The 27,708-nt window shown below is 47.6% G+C and overlaps 2 protein-coding genes across 2 annotated transcripts; one reads left to right on the top strand and one right to left on the bottom strand.

Moving 5' to 3' along the window:
• Positions 1–14,244: 14,244 nt before the first annotated feature.
• LOC124689789 (transcription factor IBH1-like 1) lies at positions 14,245–14,898 on the top strand. The gene is made up of 2 exons (XM_047223260.1): positions 14,245–14,734; positions 14,831–14,898. Exons 1-2 carry the CDS (start codon positions 14,245–14,247, stop codon positions 14,896–14,898), a joined length of 558 nt encoding a protein of 185 aa, XP_047079216.1.
• A 986-nt stretch (positions 14,899–15,884) lies between these two features.
• LOC124691798 lies at positions 15,885–18,739 on the bottom strand. Its single transcript, XM_047225070.1, has 2 exons — positions 17,350–18,739; positions 15,885–16,243 (listed from the first exon to the last, which is right to left on the bottom strand). Exon 1 carries the CDS (start codon positions 18,642–18,644, stop codon positions 17,364–17,366), a length of 1,281 nt encoding a protein of 426 aa, XP_047081026.1. The 5' UTR covers positions 18,645–18,739; the 3' UTR covers positions 15,885–16,243; positions 17,350–17,363.
• Between the last annotated feature and the right edge of the window lie 8,969 nt (positions 18,740–27,708).

Here is a 27,708-nt window from a genome sequence, read left to right on the forward strand (position 1 = left end):
AATAATATTGCTTTTAGCATGCAATAGGGAGTGTGACTAGCAGCAGGGCTTGTCAAAATCAAAACAGCAGAATGAAAGGAGAAAACTGCATCAATGTTTCTTGTACCTTTTCGGTTCCTTTCACAACGAAGTAACCACCAGGATCAAGAGGACACTCGCCTACAGGCATAATAGTACAACCATCAATATAACCAGAAAGGTTAGTGGCAATTCGGTCTAAGAATCAAAACCATAAAAGACTAACCATATCTCGCTAGTTCAGCTTCATCCTTTCCATTCAACACACAGGCATAACTTCGAAGCATAATAGGCATGTTCGCAATGATGAAATTTGACTGTAGAAAAAAAAAAGTCGAAAGGATGTAAATTTTCTTTACAACTATGCATGTAACAGGTGTTTCAGAGTTCAGATTAGTGTTGGCATGACATATAGGCATGCAAAGTAAGCAAGCATTCTTTTGTGCGTTTGGAAAGAGAGGATGTTTCAACTAGGTGTTAGAAGTGTCACCTTCCTGTACAACGTATGTGCCTTTCCGACAGTGTACTCAATATCAACATACACAGGGGCAGAATAGCTGAAGGAAGAAAGGGACATAATGAGCAAGCATGATGAATGATAAAAGGTAAAGGGAAACTTGTAGCAGGCAAAAAAAAATTGACAAAAAAGCTGTAGGGATCCCATAGGACCCTTTGGATCGAAGGATTATCAACAAAACTAGTAGGAATCCTTAGGAAATTCTCATATAGAAGAAGCCCTTCGGATCATAAGAATGAGGCTGCAGGAACCCTATGGGATCCCTACAGAATGGCTCAATACATACGAACTTCTGAGAAATTCTAACATGAGGTCGTACCTCATGGAAAATTTGTTGTCTCTTACATGAAAATTCTATCTTCAAATTTGTGCAAAATTCCTGAGTATCCAAAGAGCCAGTTTGCAGATTCATGTTTCGCAGATTTACCATGACAATGACATCTCAATCCTACATTTTCCAATTCATATGTTTTTGACTCGGGCATTCCAATTTCAAGTGAGGCCTTTATAAAGTTCTAGTCTGTCAAAACAGACCGCCTCACTCGGAAATCTAGGTTGTCCCCGATCATACATCCTCAAAACCTCAATTATGTAGGGACATAAGAAACACTCATGGTTATGTTCAGGGTATAGAATACAATTGCATTCTTGCAGTTGCTAGCCCTGAATATATATGGAAACATAGTATCTTCCTAAAGCCCTTCCCCAAATAACTTATAGCCCTTGACTTATTCTAAATACCATCCTATTTTTCCATCCTTCTTATGGCCTACGATTGGGACAAATGAAGATACAAGTTAGGCTGTCTGTTCACAAACCAGCCGCTTTTTGGACTTATCCTGTTGTTCTTTACAAGCTAAAGAGAATAAGAGATATGCATTCCCCATTTATCTCCAGCTCATTGATACACATGATTAATTATCGACACAGAGTTGCATCATATATATACACATATATAAAAATGAGGCAATGTAGAGCTTACGTGCGATCAGTTAGGCGGCAAAATTGTGGGGTGATATTCTCAACTCTAAAATCTACTTGTAACGAGGGCACGCCAATGTGTATATCTTTGTACCTACATCAAGGAAGACAAATGAACACATGATATAAGAGAACAGTATAACACATAAAGAAAAGAATGACAGTATAGTTGAATGGCACCATGCCTAAGATAAATGGATGGATCACTGCGCGCTTCAATTCGGTTGTTTGCCTGGATGATGTTCTTTATTCCTTTGGTGATGAAGTAGTTAAAAGAGTCAATGTGCTCCTTCACAAGGCCTCTAACCTAGTAATGCCATCAAACAAACACAAGGGGAAAAATCAGATGAACCGATAAAATAGATGCCACCTCCTTTGGAAAAAGAAAGATTAAAACTAGGCATGAACAAACCAAAGAGCACTCAGTGACTCAGGCAAAGATGGACGATGTGAGGGACTATCTAGACTAACTATCTTGTGTGTGCAATGCACGTGTTTCTGCAACATGTGACTGAATTAGACACCAACCAGACTATTGAAAGGGTAATTTAAGGTTGGACAAAATCACACCGAAATCATGATTGTTGGTGACTACTTTTACCTAAACCGACACCAAGGTGTGGCGTTGAGGACATGGGGGAGGAAAGGGCAGGCGGCAGTGGAGAGAAATAGAGACTGCGTAGGTAGAATTTGAGCTACTGTAAATTTGACAGATAAAACCAAACTAAAATACAAAGCATGTGAGATTAGCTGTGTTAGGTAGATTCTCAACTAAAATGAGGACTCCAATAACTGGTTAACATGGAGAGTGTGGTCCTGGTTAGCTATTAAACGAATTGAGGGCCGAACTAATGTCATGTGCGGCGGAGAACAAGAATAAGGCTGTAACTTTCGACCAGAACGAGCGTGCTGCGAATCTATGATCAGAGTGTTAAAAAAAAGCAGAAAATGAGCATATTATAATTCTAAAACGAAATTCCATGGCACAGAAGAGGTATAATTCAGCACAAGAATTCAGTCTGAGATGGCACCTTGAGGAAGGCAGGGAGGAGCGCGAACTTGTCGACCGGGTTGCAGACGGGCGCTGCCAGTGACCGGTAAGTCGGCACCGGTGGCGCCGCCTCCGGGTCCCCGTCGGCCGCCGCGGCATCAGGGGCGGACGCGGCAGGGGGCATGGGGATTCAGCCGTATCCCAAGAAAATAGCTTCTGGAATAAAGTGCTATTGGCAGAAGCCTTGCCTGGCGGCGGCGGATGCGCCTAGGCTGGCGGGGCTCGTTTGGGGAGGGCCTGGCGGCGGCGGGAGGCGGGTAGGGGGCTGCGCGACGGCGCTGTTCCGGTCCGGTAGAGAAGGGAGACGGCGAGGAGTGGGGTTGGATTCAAGGGGCGCCGGCTCGGTCCAGTAGAATCGACGGCGAATCGGGGAGGACGGTGGCGGGTTTCGGCAGCGATGGACCGCCGGAACGAGAGACGATTTGAGAGGGAAGGCGGCAGGGTTTAGTTAGGGTTTATTGGGTGTTATCGATAGCACAGATCCACGCCACGTTGCAGACGAATGGTAAACCGACGGTTCAGATCTGTACTTAGCCTGGTTGCGGAGGTGGAGGCGGAGGAAAATAATTTATAGACCTGGTCCACAAAACTATACTCCATATAAGTTTTTTTTCGACTAACTTAAAATTGTGTCCTTGATTTTCAATGAAAATTACGGATGTTGCCACCCTGCTGCTGCACGGATTCTTCCACTTTCCATCCTAACATTTTCTCGACTTTGAATCACTTGCCCAGCTGTTAATGTCCCAAAGTCAGAACATGCAAAGTCAGAGCGTTCGCTTCGCCTGTCGTTCATATGAGTCATTTGGTACTGACACCAAGTCCAACAGTCACGCTATATTGCGCTCGCGCTGTAAAACCCGTTATTTAACTCACGTTAGGGGAAATAGCTCCGGAAAGGGCGGTGTTGTGGGTATACTTCATAGGTATGCCAACGACGTGGTCGAGATCCGGCAAGACCGGGTGCCCGAGAGATGGTGGTGGTGGCTTATGACCTACCGGGCGGCCCGATTCTTCGTTGATAGAAGATGGAGGAAGTCCAGCCCAGGAACAGGAGTCGAATCCCAACCGACCTATGCCAGGAGTCGGATCCACAAAGGCCCATGAAGTGTTCGGGTCCATGACGACAAGTTAAGGAGTAGATGGATCCTTAACGTGCACGGCAATGTATATTCCGTAGTTAGACATCTTGTATTCCGGCTAGGACTCTCCGTGTAAACCCTAGATCCTGACGCCTTTATAAGCCGGATCCCGGGAGCCTGATACGTCTCCGACGTATCGATAATTTCTTATGTTCCATGCCATATTATTGATGATATCTACATGTTTTATACACATTATATGTCGTATTTATGCATTTTCCGGCACTAACCTATTAACGAGATGCCGAAGAGCCGATTCTTGTTTTCTAGCCGTTTTTGGTTTCGAAATCTCAATAAGAAAATATTCTCGGAATTGGACGAAATCAACGCCCAGGGTCCTATTTTTGCACGAAGCTTCCAGAAGACCGAGGGGGAAAGGAAGTGGGGGCACGAGGCGCCGACACAACAGGGCGGCGCGGCCTGGCCCTTGGCCGCGCGGCCCTGGCGTGTGGGGCCCTCGTGTGGCCCCCCGCGTTTCCCTTCCGCCTACTTAAAGCCTTCGTCGCGAAACCCCCGCACCGAGAGCCACGATACGGAAAACCTATGCGAGACGCCGCCGCCGCCAATCCCATCTCGGGGGATTACGGAGATCGCCTCCGGCACCCTGCCGGAGAGGGGAATCATCTCCCGGAGGACTCTTCACCGCCATGGTCGCCTCCGGAGTGATGAGTGAGTAGTTCACCCCTGGACTATGGGTCCATAGCAGTAGCTAGATGGTCGTCTTCTCCTTTTGTGCTTCATTGTCGGATCTTGTGAGCTGCCTAACATGATCAAGATCATCTATCTGTAATGCTATATGTTGTGTTTGTCGGGATCCGATGGATAGAGAATACTATGTTATGTTGATTATCAATCTATTACCTATGTGTTGTTTATGATCTTGCATGCTCTCCGTTATTAGTAGAGGCTCGGCCAAGTTTTTGCTCTTAACTCCAAGAGGGAGTATTTATGCTCGATAGTGGGTTCATGCCTCCATTAAATCTTGGACGAGTGACGAAAGTTCTAAGGTTGTGGATGTCTTGTTGCCACTAGGGATAAAACATTGATGCTATTTTTAAGGATGTAGTTATTGATTACATTACGCACTATACTTAATGCAATTGTCTGTTGTTTACAACTTAATACCGGAAGGGGTTCGGATGATAACTTTGAAGGTGGAATTTTTAGGCATAGATGCATGCTGGATAGTGGTCTATGTAATTTGTCGTAATGCCCAATTAAATCTCACAATACTCATCATATCATGTATGTGCATGGTCATGCCCTCTCTATTTGTCAATTGCCCGACTGTAATTTGTTCACCCAATATGCTATTTATCTTATGGGAGAGACACCTCTAGTGAACTGTGGACCCCGGTCTTATTCTTTACATCGAATACAATCTCATCGCAATACTTGTTTTACTTGTTTTCTCGCAAACAATCATCATCCACACTATACATCTAATCCTTTGTTACGGCAAGCCGGTGAGATTGACAACCTCACTCGTTTCGTTGGGGCAAAGTACTTTGGTTGTGTTGTGCAGGTTCCACGTTGGCGCCGGAATCCCCGGTGTTGCGCCGCACTACATCCCGTTGCCATCAACCTTCAACGTGCTTCTTGGCTCCTCCTGGTTCGATAAACCTTGGTTTCTTTTCGAGGGAAAACTTGTCGTCGTACGCATCACACCTTCCTCTTGGGGTTCCCAACGGACGTGTGTCTACACGCAATCAGAGCCCTAGAGGCACAACCACAACTCATTGTAACAACGCGAAAGCGCCCAGATAATTCCAGACAAGCAGCAGTAGGTTCTGCCTCCGAGCAACGTGTTCTAAAGCTGGGTAAACCGCGTATCGCCGTCCCAATGGCTCTCCGCCCTATGGTCCCTACTTTTTCTCCCCTCTGTGAGTATCCCTCCTCCGGGGTACCGTCGAATAGGCAACGACAGTTGACGCCCACCGTGGGACCAACGGCGTCTGGAGGCCAGAACCGGGAGGGTTCTACCTTAGGAGGCATCAGCGACACCATCGTCGTGGGCCGTGTCTTGTACGTTGGCAACTTTCTGATCGTTCCTCTGGACGAGTGCTGGATTCTGGCTAGGATAGACCCCGTCAAGCTCTCCATCATCCCGATCGGCGGGATACACATCTTCATCGATGAGACCGTCGATTCCGATGGAAACACATCGGGTAATCTCGCAGCCTACGACCGCCGCCGAGCGGGACACAACCGCAAAGATCCGATCTTAGATGCCGGAACCTTCTTCGGAAAATTATGCCTTAGATCTGGAATTTTCAACTCCCACCAATCCGCCCCCGAGCAGAAATAGTGGTGGAAGACCAACGCACATCCGCCCGGGTTTCCCGAGTTTTAGAGAAGCAGAGGTGCCACTTCGTGCACTTCCTCGCGTGCAGACAGGATCTGCCCCTCCACATGAAGGCGCTGGACCCGTGCAGACAGAGAATGCTGGAGACAGCAACCAATCTGAGCACCAAGAAGGTGCCGGAGAAAATGATGACTCAATACTCGACAGCCTCAGCCCGCTCTCAGAAGACGTTTCGCTCATGGCTTCGGAAGAGTACGAGAGGTACTACAAGGAGCTGGATGACGCAAATAAATTTGATGGCGAATCATCTCCGCCAAAGCAGGTCTTCGCGACCTTGGCCGGCATTGATGACAACGAGGATGACGACTCGAGAAGACTCGCGTCAAGCAACAATCCCGGATCCAGCCCAGCTGGAGGCCTCGCCCCGGGTTTGTGCCTGTCGGATGTCGGAAAACCACCGCAGGGCCGGAGCTTGAAGTTTTATGAAGGGATGGCAAGCCAACGCGGAGAACACATCCAGCAAAAAACAGAGGTTGACAACTCCAATCACCCCTAAGGTGGCCGTGGATCCAGAAGCTTTTGAAGCTCGACATAAATAACTCCTGGCGGAAGCTCAAAACATAGTCAAGGTCACAGCATCAGTCCTACAGAACAAGATGGAAACCGACAAGTTGTACGAGCAAGCCGTAGAGAACGAGCGACTGGTGGAGGAAGAATACATGAAAGCCGCAGAGCTCGTAGAGGAGTGGAAAAACACGAGTTAAAGAAACCCATGAGGAAGCGAGGCAGATGAGGAGAGATATTATCCGCCCTCCCAACATCAACTTTGACAGTGCAACTCGCCACAAGTCTCTAGGAACTCCAAAGGACAACATGAAAAAAGAGGCGGAGCTCCTGGCTAAGTACAATGACCAGATTAACATTGAGCATATGAGAACAATCATTGCCATGGCCATGAGCAACAGAGTAAGGCGGATACTCCGTGCGAGGTTGGAATCCAACTCGGATGCATGTGTGCCCACAACGTGTAACCGCCATGCCGGAAAGCCAAGAGAGCACCGTGACGATCAATCACGCATCTGATCAACGGAGCGCCAGAAAAAGACCCAATAGCATCCAAATCCGATCCCCATATCTTCAGATACTCCTAAGGATAAAGCCAAGGGGAAGGATGTGATGTACTTTGGCAAAGACAAGTACCGGAACCCATCACCACCAAGGAATCAGTATGCTCCATGATATTTATTGTCATTTTTTATTGACTGAACCTTGTGATAGTTTGCATGATTATTTAGAAGCTATATATAATAAACTCCAAAGTTCATGTTAGTTTTATCATCTTTATGCTCGGGACGAGCATAGGTTAAGTTTGGGGATGTTGATGCATGTGAAATGCATACATGAACTTTGTCCTTTATCATATTGAATTCCCACATATTTGCAACATATATGATGATAATACCATGTTTACATTGATTTATGGGGATTTACCAATGATCCTCTTTATTTGGTTTATAACTATGCAGGACAGAAATTCCTTGTTCTGTGTACTTTTTTACTTTTAGAGAACTATACGGAGTCAAATTGACCTGGGATATTCGGAGCGTCATTTTTTCATCGGCAGAAGCACCCTGGAACCTGGAAGCACACCTGGATGGGCCTGAGCCCAAAGACACCGGTGGCGCGCCCAAACATGTAGGGCGCGCCACCCGATGTCTTTCGGTCGTCGATCGTCCAATTCACTTGATCTTTTCGCCCACCAACGTATTTTGACCTAAAAATCACTATATATATGGCTCCGAAGAGTTCTCGGGAGGAGAGCTCCGTAGAAGATAGAAACACGAAAACAAAGGTTGCTGCAGCGAAGATATATTGGAGGGGGGAACTCCGCTGGGATCACCGCCGGAGGGATCTCCACCTTCTCCAACATCTTCATCATCACCATGATCAAGGGGGAGTTGTCCACCTCTGGCCTACGGGTTTTTGGCAGTAGCTTGATCTATTTCTCTCATGTTCTTCGTAGTTCTTAGTGCCATATGAGCTGCCCTAGATGATTATGGCCATATTTGTAATACATATGTGGTGGATCCTTATTCTATGATATTGTGATATGAGATCTGATCATATTATGTGCAAAATGTACTGATAGATGCATATTATGTACCCCGTTCTTAAGTATTTGTTTTGATCCAACTTATATGCAAGAGCGTGTGTGGGGTGATGTGTGTGTATTAGATGGAGTAGCATTGTTTTAGTGATTGAATAGTGACAACAAATTCGTGATCTATTATGGTTATGCCTTTTCTTTTGCTACCTCACTAGGCATAAAGTGAATGCATGTGCTATGTTCATCACCTGACAAAAGTGATGATCATGTTTGTTCAAGGTAGCATATTTGATATTCAAACATCATGTCAAAGTACTTATAGCTATGTGATACGTCCAAAACGTATCTACTTTCCCGAACAATTTTGCTATTGTTTTGCCTCTAATTTGTGTATTTTGGATACAACTAACACGGACTAACGCTGTTTTCAGCAGAATTGCCCTGGTGTCTCGTTTTTGTACAGAAAGTCAACTTTCAGGAAAATCCCCGGAGTTTATTCCAGTGGGCCTATTTTCATAGAAGAGGGACGGAGCCAGAAGACCAGAAGGAGGGGGGCCACGAGGCAGCCACCCCACCAGGCGGCGCGGCAGGCCCCTGGGCCGCGCCAGCCTATGGTGGCGGCGCCTCGGGCAGTCCCAGGTGACCTCTCTTCCGACTACTTAAAGGTTTCGACCTAAAAACGCACGGGGGTTAGGACGAAATCGCGAGAAGACATCCGTAACACCGCCGCCATCGCGAAACTCCGTCTCGGGACCCGAAACTCCGTTGCGGCACTCCGCGGGACGGGGAATTGGAGGAGATCATCGCCATCATCACCACCGACGCCTCTCCATCGACCAGCCATGTTTCCCCCATCCATGTGTGAGTAATTCCCCCGCTGTAGGCTGAAGGGGATGGTAGGGATTGGATGATATTGGTCATGTAATAGCATAAGATTGTTAGGGCATAGTGCCTAGTGTCCGTAATTGGTACTTCTATGATATTGTTGCAACTTGTTATGCTTAATGCTTGTCACTAGGGCCCGAGTGCCATGATTTCAGATCTGAACATGTTATTGTTTCATGATGATATGCATTGTTTTATGATCTTACCTGCAAGTTGTATACACGTATTGTTGTCCGGAACCCGAGGCCCCAAAGTGACAGAAATTGGGACAACCGAAGGGGAAGGCGGTGATATGAGGATCACATGTGTTCACGGAGTGTTAATGCTTTGCTCCGGTGCTCTATTAAAAGGAGTACCTTAATTTCCAGTAGATTTCCTAGAGGCCCGGCTGCCATCGGCTGGTAGGACAAAAGATGTTGTGCAAGTTTCTCATTGCGAGCACGTACGACTAAATATGGAACACATGTCTATTGATTGATTAGTACTTGGATACCGTTTTATTATTATCTGCAAATGCCCTACCTTGATTGTTACATGAGTTTCTCTCATCCATGCAACGCCCGTTCATCCATCCCCTGTGCCTACGATATTTTAATCCTGCTCGTTTACTATAATCACTACTGCTGTCTTTGTCACACTCGCTGCCGATATTTCACTACTGCTACTCGCTATAAAACTGTTACTACCGATAAACTTTTGCGAGCAAGTCTCGTTTCCGTGTGCGGCTGAATTGACAACTCCGCTGTTAAGGCTTACAAATATTCTTTGGCTCCCCCTGTGTCGAATCAATAAATTGGGTTTTACTTCCCTCGAAGATCATTGCGATCCCCTATACTTGTGGGTCATCACTATGCTCTCTTAATTTTTAATACAAGATTGCACGGAATTTTCCCTTTCTTGTGGAGTATAAGAGAAATGTGTTGCATCATCTCTATATTAGGACGTGATACCCATATGAATGCGTATCTTTCACATGTTATTATTTTGCATCTTCATATCTCATTGATGAATTGTTATTGTCCACTATAACTTAAAAGAGAGAATAGTCAAGTGAATCCATGAACCCCGGTCCACTTTTTTATCATAAGAAATACCTTTATACTGCTTTTATCTTGTTTTCTATTTGCTGCAATATTTTAATCCAAAAAATACAAAAATATTTACTTTTCCTATTCCCATCCAAAACACCCAAAACAATCTTTACTAATTTTGCTTAGTTACTTTATTTTATCTAGTTTATTTGTTTTATTACTATTTGTGTTTTATTTACTTACGCGAAACCTTGTGCTTGACAACCACACGGTGGAGTTGGGGACACAAGTCTTTACTTTACTTTGCGGGATTGCTAGAAGAAAAGAGGAAGAGATAACTCTTTGCTCAGTTCTCGAGAGTTCGATATTAACCCTCGAGTCACTCTTGTGAGAAAAATTACTTCCTAAACTACACACTCTGCACTTGGAGTCCCAACGTTTCAAAAGTTTTTGCTAGTGTTGTTTAGCTCCATCACTCACATAGTATTCACGTGCGCGCCAGTGGTATGCGCTACTAGTAGGACCACACTGGTTGTGTACGTGTTTTACACACGCGACCAGTAATAACAGTCGCGTGCCAAAAGTAGCGCCCGTTGCTCGTGGGTCTGCCCTATAGGGTTTTCATATTAGTGACATGGTATTTGTTCAAAGAAAAAAAATCCAACCTAACAACTGTAACCCTAAGGAAATGCTAACGTCAAACCATTATATCTTCTCGAACTAAACAAAAATCCTAATACATACCATAATTCCTAAAACAAAATTCTTACTGTGCTAGTTGTATTCCCTTACCAACATAATTTCTTACGGAGTAATAAAATTTAATTTTCATTCACTGCTAGAATGCTATATCATCATAGCAATGAATGATAATTAATTAAATTTTAATAAAAAATCTTAGAAATGAAAGAGAATTAATTAAATTTAGTATAGAATTATGTTGTTAAGGAAAAGATGCATGATACAATGGAAAAAATAGTATCACCTCTTACTTTTTTAAGAGATCACCTCTTAGCCTAAGAGAAAATAACATTTTGTTCGTTCATTCTCTATCGGTAAACTAAGAAAAAATCTAACCTTCTGTCCAAAAAAAAATTCCAACCTAACAAGAGAAAATTGCGTATACTAGCAACTCTCGGGGCAGCCTTTGCGCAAACCAGCGACTCAAGTTTATTTTTGCACAGTCCAGCAATTCTAGTCCTAATTCGTTGCAAGTAGTTGTAATGAGCAGCTTGTATGGTGAACAGCGTTCTGGTAAAACGGCCCACATTATTAGGTGACTTGGTGTGACTATTTCGTGGCTGAAAGAAAAATAATGAGGCAATGGCTTGTATGCTGCTGGCACAAGGGCAACGGTGGCTGCCAATGCGACTTAGAGACCCCTTAAAATATAGGAATTGTAAAATTGAGTTTAAAATTTATCTTATATCACATTTACGGTCATAAAATATTATCATGCATATCGGACACCGGACACCCGTATACGTACTTTTAAAATTTGAAAACAAAAATTCACGGGAGATTGATGACATTCAGATAACAGAAACAAAGCAACATTCAGATAACATACATAGTCCATACATTTTTTTACATCGCAAAACCTAACAATCCACGAGCCGCAGTCCTAATTCTACCAAAATGTGGGTCCGGGATACCTCATCGGAGCCCATGGATGCGGAGGCGACGCAGGTGGCAGGCTCACTCTCGTCCTCGTTGGAGTCGTGTGGTCATGTGCATCGGTGATGAAGCCCATGAGGAAGATGGCCGTCAACGGGATCGGCATCCCGCCTACGCCCATGCTGGGGACTGACCGGTGGTTCGACGAGATAAGGGTTCAGCGGCGTCGCCTGAGCCCAGAGGAGCGTGCGGATCCAACCTGGGCCACCAATGACAACGACGGCTGGTGGGTGGACTTCTTCGCCACGCTCGCAACGAAGAGTTGCACAGCATCGACGGCCTCATCGGAGTGGCGGCATCTCGATCCACGAGCCGGCTACCCATGGTTGTGCCGCTCTCCTTGTCCCCAAGCCAGAGGTGAAAGAGGAAGATGATGAGTTGGTGGTGCTCCTCCGCCAGCAGCGCCTCATTGCAAGCAGCGACGACCCTGACGGCACGCCGGGATTCAACACGGCGTTCATGTCGTCGCTGAACAACCACACCGCATGGGCAGGCACATCGAGGACGTGATAGGCTGATAGCCCTCTCCATCCGCGAGAGCGGCAGGCCGCTCGTCGACCTCACGCGTGACAACGGCGAAGCTGGCCCCAATGGCGCGGTGAAGGACGCGCCCGCCGACCCTCGCAGCAAGCCGCCTGCCGACTAGGACTAAAACGTCTTCCAAAATTACAATCGCTCCAGCAGCCGTGGGCGCCATTAGTTTGCTTTAATTTAAATTTTGTCGAATTTCATTCAAAGCCTTGTAGCATGTAACAAATTTGAATAAATTATAGAGTTTTCCAGTGTCTCAAACGCGGCACCAAGGTGCGGCGTCCCCCAAACGAACGATCCGATGCTTTAGCCGGACGCGTTTGGGAGTTGCGTGCTCTAAGGCATGTTGTTTAATTGCTTGATCTGTTAATTAGAGCTTCTTGTAACGAAATGTCTCTGAAGTCACTAGTTTGTGCAACAAAAAAAATTAAGTCACTGGTTTGTGCAACCATGACCCCAAGAGTTGATGGTTTGTGCAATTTTCTCACGAAACAACTGTAACTGACATGAAACCATTATATTTTCTCCAACTAAAAGAATCCTACATAACACAATCCTAAGGAAATTATATATGACGTCAACCCATTATACATAGGCTGGTTCCTCAATTCTCTCAGCTCTCGCATATGCATTGCCCGCCGCAACTTACCGCAAAGATCTGGCCAAGATCTTTCTTGTTAGGATCTGCCTGCCTGTATGCATCACGCATGCGACACCGATGCACGCATCTCCCCCATCCTCCTATCGTCCCGTATCTCCATCCCACGGAAACCAGAGGAGGGAAATTTAAAGCTCACATGGGACGGCGGTACGCGCGCGCGTGCTCCATGATCGATCATGCATGCATCATGCATGTCACTCGACGAAGAGAGAAAGGAAGCGACACCTGAAACGGTGGAGGTCCAAGGATGTACAGCTAGCTAGCGCTCGCGAGATCAGGCACCGAGAGCGAGCGCGCGCGCGTCAGTCATGTGCCGGCAGCCGAGTTTGGGGAGGAAACCCATGTGGCCGCCATGTGAGCCTGGCCATGGCGGCCCTCCCTTGCTTTTTCTCAAAGCACACTCTGCCTCAAGACTCTAGCCAGCCAAGCCACCTAGCTCTGTTACGATCGATGCATGCTAAGACCAGAGAATTGCCCGATTTTCACCAATGTCGTTACGAGTATCATCACCCGATTTGCTCCGGTGTCGGTGTGAGTTTCCTGCGTGCCCCGTCTGCGCTTTTGGTGCCTACATGTTCCCAGAACATGGCCATGCATGCGCTGAACCGGTTGCTAAGCCATGACAGGCCGGCCGGCGACATGCGCATGCCATGCCAACGCACCTACGCTTCATAACTCGATCGCGAGGTTGCCAACTCGGGGGGCGACGCTGCATGTGCCGCCATGTGCTCTGTGTTCGTCTTTGCCTTTGCCTGCCTCTCTTGGTCTTGGGCTCTTGTTGGCCCACCCCTCAGGATCGAGCCTCTGATCACCCAAATCGTTTACATGGATTTGGACATTCAGAACTTGCAGTGCACATAACTGTACCCTGGCCATGTTGCACACATAACATGCATTTCGTTTAAGACGATCATGGGATCGATGTGTTAAGAAAATGCGAAGAAATCAGATGCAAGAATACCTTGTACTCTCCGATTCAAGCAACAACCACATGCATCCATGTTCAATTTAAAACAGGTGAGCTGTTCACGTGTCCTGCAAATCCCTGATACTATCTTTTACTACAACTCCATTTTGCAACCCTAAGCAAATCGGCAGAGTAGGCTGGCATGGCAACGAAAAAGGGGCAATGTGAAGGACGCCTGCTAGTAGTATTAGTTAGAGGACCACAGGCCAGGACAGGCCAGATGGTTGCAATATGCATGCTAGCTCACACCACATGTGCATGCCGTCCATCCTGTGTTCTTCACTCCTCGCAGATATATATGCACTCACAATTCACAAACACACACCAAGCAGTATCTCGAGTGAATTGGTCGAACACCAACGAATAGAGCAATGAGAGGACCTACGGCCAAGTCCTTCAAGCAAGGCTTCCTCAGGAGCTTCCTCGTCAGCCTCAAATCTTGCAGAAATGGCGACATGAGCCTACAAGAGAGGAAGCGCGCCGTCAGGTCGTCGGCCGACGCTGCAATGGCTACCGCCCGCGGCGGCGGAGCCATGTGGCCACAGGCCCTCCTAGCATCATCATCATCATCGCCGCCTACGTCGTCGTCGTGGCCTAGGATGTTGCCTGCATCAGCCAAGGTGAAGACCACGAGGTGCAAGAGCACGGCGAGGAGGTGCTGTCGACCGAAGAGGAGTAGCAGCGAGATGATCGCGAGGAGGCTGGTGAGGAAACGGACCAAGATCTTGAGGGGGATGGTGCCCGGCGGCGAGCTCCTGGACGGCGTCTCGCTGCTCCGCGAGGCCATGGACTACGTCGTCCACCTGCGCGCGCAGGTCGCCGTGCTCCGGCGCGTCTCCAACGCCATGCACCACATGGCAGGTCCGTCTCAGTTTCCATCGATTTCCTATGCTTGTGTTCTGCGTGCATGCAGCAACTTCTTATCTGACTGACCTTGATTTATCACGACTCGCGCAGGAGCTGTTGCACCACCTGTGCAGTTGAAGGTGGAGACGGCTCACCTCTCGGATGGAAACCAAGGATAGCAAGATCGTAGCAGTAGTCAGAGGAGCGAATGCTCTACGGAGATCTCGGAGGCATGTAAAAAAAGATCAAGAGAATGTCCCTGATTAGGGTGTGAAGAACTGTCAGGATCCTGTATTGTTCAGAGAGGCATGAGATCGAGGATATGGTGAGTCGTCAGAAAGAGAGATCGTCGTAGTGTGTAGTGGTGTTCAGAGAGGCGCCTCAGAGTTTTTGGGTGCAATGACTTGCAACTGATTTGTGGTCAACCAAGAGATGCTGGCGCCACGCGCTGGCAATTCCCGGATCTTGCTTTATGGAGTGGATATGAAATTCTGGTTATATTCTTTTCATGCCGGCGGGAATTTGATTTAGACTATTGCGCTCCGGTGTGTTTTGTTAGTTTGATCACTGCATGTTTTCCTTTTCTCTTTCGTGGTTGATACCTTTTTCAGTGTTTCTGGGTATGTACATGAGATTATCAGCGAACAAAATTCAGATCTTGTCCCTGGCGATTAAGCAGCACTATTTTGTCATCGGTAGCGCGCCCTCGCATGACTACTAGATGCCCCACTGAACCGTCACCTCACCGCCCCCTTCATCCTCACTGGCAGGTCAGACGAGCGCCGCCGGGCCTCCCGGCAGCCCCGCACGCTTCCACATGAGCACCGACGTGCCTTCCGGCAGCCCAACGCTCGTCACCTGCGAGCACAATCGTGCCTTCCTGCTGTAGAAATTTTGGCTAATGTGGCCCAGCTCGAATATGTAACTATGTAACCATGTGATTCAGCTCACTGACAGCATACCATCTGATTCACTTCACTGTGCCAAGAGCATATACTTTGCTTTATGTGCCTGCTAGGCAAAAGCCGGATAATAGGTACTGATAAACAAAGAGAGCACACGAGTGCTGCGAGTCATTTTTATCAGATCATCTTGGCCCTTTCTTCTGAAATTCAGATGCATGGAAAGTTCCATGGCACAAACAGCAGGTAGAGATTGGCAGGCATACAGCAAAACCACGGCCACATTATATAAAAGACAGTAGTCTTAGTTAATCTAATGATTGTGCAGAAACTTAATACTCTTTCTCTCTCTACCTTATCTGGCAAACGCATTAACCATTGTCAGATCAAGGCAGACAAAATCTAGCTTCTAGGTGGCCGTATTACAGCCAAATAATTCAATAATCACCATACTGGACCAACTTAGTTTTTAAGAGTTGCATCACCACACATGACAAACATCTCTAATCCTCAACACTGCCTGACCTCCAGCATTCTCGGCACTATTCTGACCGTGGTGAATGTGGTCTTGACATTGCAGCACAGCCTTGTTCCAGCAACTCCTCAACCCCCTTTTCAACACCTGCCCGATGTCTCATAATTAAACGTCTTCACATTGCAGATATCTGAAAGCACTCACATTGCTTACAGTAAAAGCACGGTAAGAAGATCTGAGATGAAATATTAGGGTTTAAATCAAACCACACATAAAACATGGACGGAGACGTGTAAACATAGATAAATGGAACCTTAAGAAAACTTAAAGTTCTAAAACAATTGGTACCTTCCTGTTCTAGCACTACACAAATTACCTAGTATAATATTTTTCAACATTGAAGAGGAAGGAAACTCAGGGGGTCATAATAGCAACAATCAATCCACTGTCATCCGTATAAAATGATTGGTTGCATCTGGCACATGCCTTGAAAGACTGAAAATCTAAGATGGAGGCAGATGAAAAGTACAACCACTGTAAAAGAAAATGTGTGCACTGCCTATAATTGATCTTGAAAAGTTTATTGCAAATCTAACAGTTTCTGAGCACAAGTCCGATGAACAAATCTGTTTTGGAATAGTCCCTTGAAAAAAAAAATCAAGCTCACCACTTCAATTTAGCTCATATCAGATATATGAGATGCAATAGTGCGACTATGCCAGTTATGCAGAATTATTCCAGACCAATATCGTGGGATAAATTTATAGGTGTAAATGTGGCCAACTACTAGTTTAAATAATAAGTAGACAAGGTTTGTTCCGTTGACCAAATGTAAATATTTCTAGGGTGAGACAATTGAAAGATGCAGTGGTAGCAATGTCCTGATTTAAAAGTGTAATTCTTCTCCTTAACTTGGGCCATTAAAGATAATTTGATCTAGTGTTTTTAAAATTAAATGAGGTCTGAAGAATGCTACTCATAGTGTGTTAGATCTATTCTTTTACTTATTTGATGACCATGAAATGGAAACTAGATGTCCAGACTCTAGAACAGACAAAATAATAAATCATTGTTATGTTCCTGAGCACGATTTAGCTTTTTACAAGCACATAAAGAGTACTAGCAAGAAGTAAACTATGTCAACAAGACTTACCAATCACAGTAATGAACTATAAAGCTTCAGATCAGGCAAGTATTGTGAAAATGATAAGTGTGAAGCAAAGGAAATAACTAGGACTGAACAGAAAGTTTACCGCTTGATAGTTTTTTATATTGTTGGTGTTGACAATAACGATGGTGGGAAGTTGCTATATGTGCGGATTTTGCGCCCTGAGGTGCTGAAAGAGTTTGAAACAAACAGCCTCTCAAGATGGAATGTCTTGACGTCCAGAGATAAAAGGCCTGCATCGAGTGATGAGCTTCCGCGCTTAGATAGGAACAAGTGCCTCCCCGTTGAACCGATGAACAAGTAGTCAAAATCCAGTGAGACAGTCTTCTCAAATTGCCAACCACCATTGTCCCCCCTAACAAAATAGTCGAGGTGATTTGCGAATTCTGAACGCACAAACATCCCGGGCCTGCCTTCCCCTGCCTCCAAAATGGCTATATCTATATCCTCACCACGCGAACATCCGATTTCGCGTGGGAGTTGACTAATGGAGACCTCCATCCTCCGAGTGTCAAGCTCCAGCAGCTGTCCCCCCCAAAGTTTGAGCCAATAGAAGCACCCATACGCATACTGGCGCCCGGAGAAGGGAGGCAACTGTGTCAACAATAGCAAGTCAGCAATGGAACCACCCCAACTTGGTGACGAAACGGGTCGCCATTGACCGGTGCTGGAAGAGAAGACAAAGGCGACCGGCTTAGTTGCGCAATGCGCCATCCAGACCACGCTGAATGACGTCGTTTCTTCCGCAGCCGATGCCGATGGGGGAGCGAGGAAGGTCTCGCAGTAACGGTGCTTTGTTGCCTGGAGTGGGCGCTCCACCGTGGTGGCTAGGTGGGCAGGGATGGGAGGGAGCAGGATGTACCGTCGGTGCAAGGGGTCGCACACCACCAGCTCCGGGAAGACGACTTTGTATCTGTTTAGGATGCCGTGGCCGTGCTCACGGGGCCTGTCGAGGAGGACGCGGCCGTCGCGGGTGTCCTGGACGAGCCAGTCCCTGGCGGGGGCGGGGAGGAGGGAGAATGAGAAGTCGGCGGCGAAGGGGGCCGGGAGGAAGGAGAACGAGAAGTCGGCGGCGAGGGCGGCGGCGCGGGCTTCCGGCGCGGAGGGGTGAGGCGAGGCAACGGGGTGGAAGACTTTGGTGTCCTGCTCGAGGAAGCCGAGAAGGGGCGGGGCGTGGAGCTTGCGGAAGCGGCGGAGGAAGGAGCGGTCGGCGATGAGGCGGCGGAAGGAGACGCAGGCGGCGGAGGCGCGGACGAGATCGGCTGGGTTGGGCAGGCGGAGCAAGATGTCCAGCGTGAGCTCGTCGGGGATGGGCAGCGAGGTCAGCTCATGGCGGCGGTGGACGAGTATCTGGCGCTCATCCTCCGCGCCGCCGCCCATCCCGCCGCCGCCTGAATGGCTGAATCTAGCCTGGTTCAAAAACCCTAGCGCGGTGGAGAGGAGCCTGACTGTGTGAGGATTTGGGGGAAGAAGGAGGGCACTTCTTGCATCAATTTGGACATTTCCAGGGTCTGTCTGCAAATGACTGAACGGAGGACTGCACATCTACTCTATACTCCTCTCTTCCAGCGCATCTCCAACGCGGCGACCCATTCCGCGCTAGCGCGTTTCGGATAGGTTGAAACGAACAAAACCACGACCTGATGTGCGGCCACGTATCGCAAATGCGGATGGCCGCAGTGTCCGGAACAATCCAAACCCGACCTGAATCTGGGCCTGGTTTGTGTGGCCGTAGATGGCACGCGACGTCCTCGTGTGTCCACCTGATCCGCGCGTCTGGCCCAACTTTCGGTGCCCCAGTCCTATTAAATGTGGACTGGGGAGGGGGACTGTCCCTATCCAGTCCCCACTCCACCACTCCACTCCGGCCGCACGACCTCGACCTTCCGCGCCGCGATGGCTCCGAAGCGTGAGTTCGAGCCGTCCGCCAACGACCACGAGGCCGGTAGGAGCCGGCGAGCCGCGCCGGCGAATTTCGCCATGGGGCCGCCGGCGAGCCGCGCCGGCGAATTTCGCCATGGGGCCGCCGGCTCCCATCCGCGACCAGATCTACTTCACTGTAGCAGTGGCGCAGATGTTCTGGGAGGCCGGCGTCCCAATGCCGTGGGGCGATGTGCACCTCCCCCACGGCTACTCCACCGCGGGCCGCGCCAGCGCAAGCGCCACAGGCCCAGCCCGAGGAGGACGACGACCCCGAGCTGCAGGCCACGCTGGCGGCGTCCCGCGAGGTCCCGCGAGGAGCTGGCCAAATGGGCAACGAGGTCAGCTCATGTCCATCCCGCCGCACAGGCCCGAGAAGGCTGAACGCGACACGTCGGCGTGAGGAGTGAACTCGAAGGACCCGAAATGAATCGAGTTCCCCGAGATCGGCGATGGTGGAGTCGATGGTGGTGGTGATGCCGACGAAGGTGCATCCGACACGATCGGAACAACCGATGAAGTGCCTTGTACCAGCAGGATTCCCAGAGGGGCTTAGGGTTGACGGAATCTGTAGGTTAACACGAGACATCGGATTTCAAACGAGCAGAAGACGAGATTTACCCTGGTTCGGGACCCTCTGTAAGGGTACATTGCCCCTATGTGTGGTTTTGGTAATTAATGACAACCCCTATGGACTAATGTTCTCATTGAGTTTATATGAAGGAATATTCCATAGGTTCTACTTGCTCTCCATGTGTTGGATTCAAGTATGGATGCCATGAAGATAAAGGTATATCTTGTGTATTGGCATCAAGATCATCGCCATGCTCTATCTTAAGTGAGTATGAGAAGATACAAGGTTGATTTGGGCAAGTTCAAGATGAGCATCTCAAGTGGATAACATGCTTGAAGCTTGCCGTCCATTGGTGATAATGGACATGTGAAGATGTACATCTATGGAGCTTTCCCATCATGGTGTATGGGAGAGCATTTGTGAGTCTTCACGAAGCAACGATGATCAAGTTGAGGCATACCGGCTTGTATGGAGCTTGAAGAGCTATCATCAAGATCAAGCGGGATGCGCAAGGCAAAGGTATGGCTTTGCTAGGTTTTTCCTTTTACCGGTCTCAAGGTGGTTGATGGGAGACCGGATTATAGGATACATAGCCGCACTATTAAGAGGGGCTTTCGGTTGGGTAACTTGATCACATCGTCTTAGGGAGCTCAATCCTTTGCATACTTTGCATATCCTTATTGCTTCTTGGTGTTTATCTCGTGTGAGGTTTTTGAGCTTGTTGCTAGCTTTACAACAAGCCCAAGTTCATCGAAAACGGAATCCGCATGCATCTTCTATTGCGTTTTCGAGTTTGGACGTCTTCACCGTTTCTTGACGGTGGGAGACTCCCTCTCTAAAATCATCTAAAATGTTCTGAGAGGAGTCTCCATATTTCCGGAGTTGGGGTTCTATTCGTCGTTATCTTTCCAACAAAATTGGTTTCATGTCAATCGGAGTTCCGGAGCAATAGTTATTAAAGAAAGGATAAAAGAAGAAAAAGAAAAAGAAAAGAAAAAAAGGGGAAGGCCCCGGTTGCCGCCCGGCCTGCCGGCCCTCACGCCGGCCCACCCGGTCGACCGGGCGGCCACCGGCCCACGCGCCGGCCTGGCCCGGCCACCTCCCCGGCCTGACCGGATCCCGCACCGGGCCGCCTCGGCCTGCCGCTCCCCCGCCGGCCTGTGACCGGCCTTGGGCCCGGTCCGGCTCCGGCCTGCCCGGCGCCTCCTCCGGCCCGACCGGGCGCCCAGCTGGGCCGCCTCCGCCCCGCGTGGCCCACGTGCCCGCGCGCGCTCCTCGCCTATCCGTCGCCTGCTGCGCGGGCTGCTCCCGCCCGGCTGCTGGTCCGGCTGGGCCGGATCCCAGACCGGCTAGTCCGGCCACAGATCCGGTCAGCCGGCCGCGGCCGGGCCGGGCCGATTTTTCTGCCCGTTTTTCTTGTCACTTTCTCTGGTTTTTCCCCCAACAGTTATATTTGCTCCCTAGCTATATATAGCCCTTTCTTCCACCTTGAGCAAGCAGTTCTTCCTATTCTCTCACCTCCATTGTTGCTATTTGAAGAACTTGCTCTCCCCCTTGATTCCTCCAACCATTCTTGCTCATATTTGAGGATTTGAGAGAGGAGATCTAGATCTACACTTCCACCAAACCATTTCTTCTCTAAGTGAGGGAATCTCTTGGGATCTAGATCTTGGAGTCTTTGGTTGACTTTCCCCCTTGTTCTTCCTCTCCAATCTCATCCTAGCATTCGTTGCTTTGGTGGGATTTGAGTGTGAAGGACTTGAACACCTCCGGTGTTCTTGCTTTGCATCATTGCATAGTGTTGAGCTCTCCACCACGATTTGTTCGAGTGAGAGACCGTGAGCTTGTTACTCTTGGAGGGTGACCTCCTAGTTGGCTTGGTGATTGGTGCTCCGGTGATCTCTTCAAGAAGATTGTGAAGAGGCCCGGGCTTCTCCTTCGTGGAGCTTGTGAAGTGGTTGTGGAGCTTGCCATCTCCGGAGCGGAGGAAAAGCTAACCATAAGGAAGGGGCCATTATCCTTCGTGGGTGTGGTTCGGAGAATAGGGTGAGCCTTCGTGGCGCGGGGAATCCTTCGTGGGACCTCCACTCCTCCAAACGTGACGTACCTTGTTGCAAAGCAAGGGAACACGGGAATACATCCTCGTCTCCGCGTGCCTCGGTTATTTCTATACCCGAGCTCTCTTTCCTTGTGATAGCCATCGTGCTTGAAGTACATATATCTTGCTATCACTTGTGCTACATATATCTTGTGCCTATCTTGCTTAGCTCTAGTTGCTATTGTTACACTTAGTTGAGCTTAGCATATTTAGGGTTTGTGCTTGTAAACTAAACGATAGTTTAATTCCGCATTCATACAAGACAAATCCGCAAGAGTTTGTAATTGCCTATTCACCCCCCCTCTAGGCGACATCTCGATCTTTCACCCTCGATGAGGTAAAACCCTTACTCATGCTTGTATAATCTTGATTTATTGATGAAAAGGGTTACAATGGGGCTGCCGATAGACTGCGCTGTGGTGAACTCACCGAAAGGCAAGGTTTCTAGGGTTGATGTATACTAGGATGTATTGGTTGCGTAAACGTGTCGTTTGGCAAGCCCCCTACTGTCCTTTATATAGGAGGCCGGGTCCGGAGAGTCCTGTCCGAACTCGTCTAGATTACATCATGACCTAATCTATCATTTCCTTTATCGACGTCTCCTTACCTTGTTCGTCAAAAATCAATCTTCTTCCTATGTATTCTCCGCTACAACCGACATGTGGCCCACCTTGAGTCACCTGTTGAGCCAGAGATAGACCAACGTTGGGTACCCGAAGGGTAATACCCACATCAAGAGGTTTGGAGGACACGGCTGGAAGGTGATTTTTGTCCGGCGCTCCCCAAACTAACTTGCCGGCCCATTTGGGGAACCCAGCTAGGGATGCTCTAACAATAGCAGGTACAGAGATTGTCGGGCATACAACAAGAGCACGGCCACAATATCTAAAGACAATAGTCTTAGTCAACTTGCTGATTGTGCATACTCTCGCTACCTTATCTGGCAGAAGCATTAACCATTGTCAGATCAAGGCAGACAATATGAAGTCTGGGTTATATTCTAGGTGGCCATATTACATCCAAACAGTTCAACAATCACCCTACTACACAGCAACTTAGTGGTTAAGAGTTGCATCACCACGCATGACCAACATCTCTAATCCTCAACACTGCCAGACCTCCCGCATTTTCCTCAGCACTATTCTGACCGTGATGAATGTGGGCTTGAGATTGCAACACGGCCTTGCTCCAGCAACTCCTCAACCCCTTTTCAACACCTGCACAATGTCTCATAATTAAACGTCTTCACAATGCAAATATAAAGAGCTTGTGAGCAAACAGCAATAAAAGGTAGGTCTTGGTATTTGTTAACACTCACATTGCTTACAGGAAAAGCAAGGTAAGAAAATCTGAGATGAAATAAAACAACACATAAAACATTGACGGATGCATGCAAAAATAGATAAATGAAACCTTAAGAAAACATAAAGTTGTAAAGAAAATTGGTTACTTCCTGTTCTAGCACTTCACAAATTACCTAGTATAATATTTTTTAACATTGAAGAGGAAGGGAACTCAGGGCCTTAGGGCTCATAATAGAACAGTCGATCCACTGTCATCAGTATAAAATGATTGGTTGCATCTGGCGCATGCGGCATGCCTTGAAACACTGAAAATCTAAGATGGAGGCAGATGAAAAGTACAAACTGTCTAAAAACATGGGTGTACTGCCTCTAATTGATCTTGAGAAGTTGATTCTAAATCAAACAGTTTCTGGGCACAAGCTCAAAAACTATTCTTGCTACATGAATGGCAAGTCCAATGAGCGAATTTGTTTTGGAATAGTCCCTTGAAAAAAATCAAACTCACCACTTCAATTTTGCTCATATCAGATATAGGAGATGCAATAGTGCAACCATGCCAGTTATGCAGATTTATTCCAGACCAATATCATGGGATATATTTATGGGTTAATTAGATAAATGCAACTTCAATTCATGCGATTTCGAAAAATACCACTACAATTTCCAAACTTTGAAAAATGCCACTCCAATTCTCGCTTACGTCTATAGATACCACTCCAGCCATTAAAGTTTGATTTTAGTCAATTTTTTTTTGTCACATGTCCATATATTTTTGTCCGGGACGAAATAACCCCACAATCCATGACCTTATCCCCACAATTGTCCAGGCCGGCCTCTTCTTTCCTCATCCCGTTTTCTCGCCACAGCCGCCAAGAACCTAGGAAGGGCGACACGGCAGCAAACCTTCCCTCCGGCGCCCTCCAGCTCCAGCTGCCACAACCCTGCAACTTGCCCAGCCATCTGAAATTCGAACTCCTCGACGCGTGCTCATGTTGGGGCCCGTGACCATGCTAGCGACGACCACTGATGGTGCCGAAGGTGTTGGCCCAGAGGCCGCGTGCTGATGGCCGCTACTTTTGGCCTAACCACACACGTAGGAACTGTAACGGTCCAGGGTAGTACCCCTAATAGAATTGCTTGTAGTTTTTCTTTTTTTTGCATCATCATGCATGCATCATACCATCCACATGTTTTATCAATCTAAAATTATATGCATATTTATCTTTATTTTCCCTCTCATATGGTTTAGTAAAACCATCCCATCTTTCTTCTTATTTTTCAAGGAAAACCATATACAAGTTTTTTGTACATGTTTGCGAAATGGTTTCAAATCAAATTCAAGTTTGGAAAATGTTTGCAAAAGGGCCTGACCCATTCCGTCTATGTCTCTTTTCCTTTTTCACTCTCCTATTGATCTTCCTTTGCAAGAATCAGATTCGATGAAGAAAAACTAGATGGGCAATTCCTTTTCTAAGCTAGACTGCGTCCTTCTTTTGGCCTCCTCTTAATCTGAATTGGGCCACAATATCTTGCCTTGTTTCTTCGTTTAATCTCCACCCAAGCCCACCTAGCCTAACCCTTTTCCTAGCCCAGCGGCCACTTATTTGTTCGACACCGAGAGCCTCGCTCCCTCGTTCGTTTTCTTCTTGCTGTACAGAGCACGAGAGGAGCGTGCTTCGCCTTATCCCACCTGCTCCCGTGCTTTCCCTCCTCCTTCCCCACCAAATTCAGCACAAACCCTAGCCTCTTCCATCTTCCCCTCCTCGTGCCGCCACTAAGTTTTCCCTCTCCCACGGAAGGATACAGAGAAAATTCAGTCAAAAATTCAGTTAACCATTGCCGGGAAATCCTCAAGCTCGTCGTCGCCCGGAGCCGCCGTTCGCCGCGCCGAGCACGTGGATGGAGCCACCATGGTATTCTTGTTCCGTACGCTGAAGGTCGGGAGCGGAGGCTGCTCCCGGACGACATCACGGACCTCGCCGTCACCGTCCTCTTCTACACCGATGGTCACCACTCGCCTCTACTACCTCTTCCTCGAGTCCGCCCTCTTCCTCGACTCCGCCGTCGCCGTGTCGTTCTGTCTTGGAGCAACAACCAGGGTGAGCGCCACAACCTTTTCCCTTGCTATCTCGCTCATTTGCATCCAGTATTTGGCGTCATGCTCGTGGCCGATGTCATGTCTGCCGGGAACACGAGCTGCGCGTTCGTATCTTCTCCGTCCTCACGCCCGGAGATGTTTCTGTTGGGCATGTTCTTGTTTTATATCACCAGATGATCCTGCTATTGGTCCAATTCCTACAGTTCAAGGATCAAACCCCCAGTGGAGGCGCACATCTTCTATTTTCGTTGTATCAGGTTCAGTTAACACATGTTGTTTTTGTCAGTTAAAAATTCTGATAACTGGGCTGCCACTTTACCTTGTCTGTTCTCTCTCTATTACTCACAAAAATCACTGAAAAGCTCCACTTGCTAGCCATCGATCCTGCCAGCATAACCCAGTATGAATTCCCAGGAGAAACAAACGCCCATCCTTTTCTTTTCTGTCTTTCTCAAATTTTCAGCATACGGTCTCCTGTTTCAGTTTTTAGAACACCTGCAGGCCTCATCACAACGGCCAGCAGTGCGGTGAATACACTGCATCCCTACCATTCTTGTGAGCAGCCTGCTAGCTAGTTTAACTACTTTGCACGGCTTCTATTCATCCATCCACCTGTCTGTGAGCTAGCTTGCTCCAGGCTTGAATCAATCCACTTGCTAGCTACCTAGTTTGACTGGCTAGTTTATTCACAGCGTTTTGCAACTATCCCAAGCCAAAATCTGAAGCTTATCCCAAGTGGGTCCCTCGTGTTGTTTTTTTCAACTGATCCATCGATCAATTCCAAGGCAAAAGGCCATGTTCTCTGTCTCTGTTTGTAGCTTCGTACCTGTCTTTTGTTTCAGTTTCAGAAAAATTAGCAAACAAGGCATCTTTTGTTTAATTAACCACACGTATCCCTGTCAATAGTACAAACCATTCAATATCGCAGCATCTGAACCAAATCGGAGTTCACTCCACGCTGCGTCCAATTATCCACTACTGCTGTCATTTGTTCTCCGGAGCCAGATGGTCCTCGGCCCTGCAAGCTTTTATTTTATCTTGTGAATCTTGTTTATTTTAAAGCTTTTATTTTATAAATCTAAATACAGCAAATTATATATCTAAATTGTTCAGAAAAATATGAGGAACATTAATATGCCATCCATTCATCTATTTGCATCTCGCATCATGTCGCGCGTTGATAGTCGTGCATGTTCACCTAACATATATGCGGAGTATTTCGGAACACCGATTTGGTTTTCCCCGCTCCGTTTAATATTGAAGTAGCTCACCCCTGCCATGTTATGCCATGCTAAGCAACATTTAATATTGCCGGTAGAAAAACAACTCGAACCTAACTATTGTATGTCGGGATTCCGATTCCGCTTAAATTGGATAAGTGCATCGGACCATCGTTGCCATGTCATGCATATCATGTCGATCATGCTGGATCTTCTTTATCCGTAGTAGTAAAACTTGCATACTTTGTGTGTTCCAGCATTTGCTTCTTCCCGGATAGGATCGCGAAGTGGTGTTGTGAGATACGACAAGTTCTCCGGATGTTCTTCGGCAAGCTTTAACAGGCAAGCATTTCCCTTATACTCCTGCCCTCGCGAAGTCGCTCACCTATTTTATTTTGCCTTCTCCCTCATGCTATCCGTAAGTTGCGTTCTTGTCACGTGTCCCTTCCACTTGTTACCTCAAGCAGCCTATATTGCCTCCACCAACCACCTACAGCTATTGTTTGGTTATCGGGTCTGCCTTGCGAGTCGTAGTGCATGCTAGTGCTGTTATATCTCGTTACCGTTACCGCTATCTTATCGGTTATCTGTTGGGAAACATGACACATGGTTTATGGATATATCTGTTGAGGGTATCATGGTTACTTGTTAATAGTTGTTAGCGGAGACACCGGTGGGTCAGTTGCTCGTTTTATGGCGGCTCACTTGTGTTTCTTTAAAGCTTAGGACCCGAGTTCCTATTATCTGTTCCGAGACTGAGCGCTCTAACCACACGTGGGTATGCTTCTGGGTCTCCCCTCGACCACCGTCTCGGAATCTACAGCTTTGTCCGAGTGGCCACAACTAGTTTGCAATGTTTTACCATTTGTTGTTGCGTGCATGCCGACATGTTACTTATTTACTTTGGGAAGCCTCCGGGTGCCTTGTATCCCTTGTTTCTGGTATGCACGTATAGGTCGTGGAGCCTCTGCGAAGTGGTTTATCGCCCTGATGTGTGTTTAAACCACCTAGCACGTTGACACACATAGCTAAGTCCGCTTCGGAGATACGGCCGGACTTCGATACGGGTTCAACTTGGTTAGGTGGCTTCCTGGACATTGTTGTCGTGAAGGAGAGTGCGAGTCGTAATATCCACCTGTCGCAAGTGGGTTGATCGTGCGTGTGGGCACATTTGGGCACCCGGGTAAAATCTTATCGATAAGCCGCGTCCGCGGTTATGGACGACTTGGA

This window comes from Lolium rigidum, chromosome 2 (genome assembly GCF_022539505.1).
Source record: "Lolium rigidum isolate FL_2022 chromosome 2, APGP_CSIRO_Lrig_0.1, whole genome shotgun sequence".
Taxonomy (NCBI): Eukaryota; Viridiplantae; Streptophyta; class Magnoliopsida; order Poales; family Poaceae; genus Lolium; species Lolium rigidum.

Coding starts and splice junctions, on each gene's coding strand:
- LOC124691798 (XM_047225070.1), bottom strand. CDS start 18,644: ATGGGCGGCGGCGCGGAGGATGAGCGCCAGATACTCGTCCACCGCCGC.
- LOC124689789 (XM_047223260.1), top strand. CDS start 14,245: ATGAGAGGACCTACGGCCAAGTCCTTCAAGCAAGGCTTCCTCAGGAGC. Junction 14,735..14,830: donor CGCCATGCACCACATGGCAG/GTCCGTCTCAGT, acceptor CGACTCGCGCAG/GAGCTGTTGCACCACCTGTG.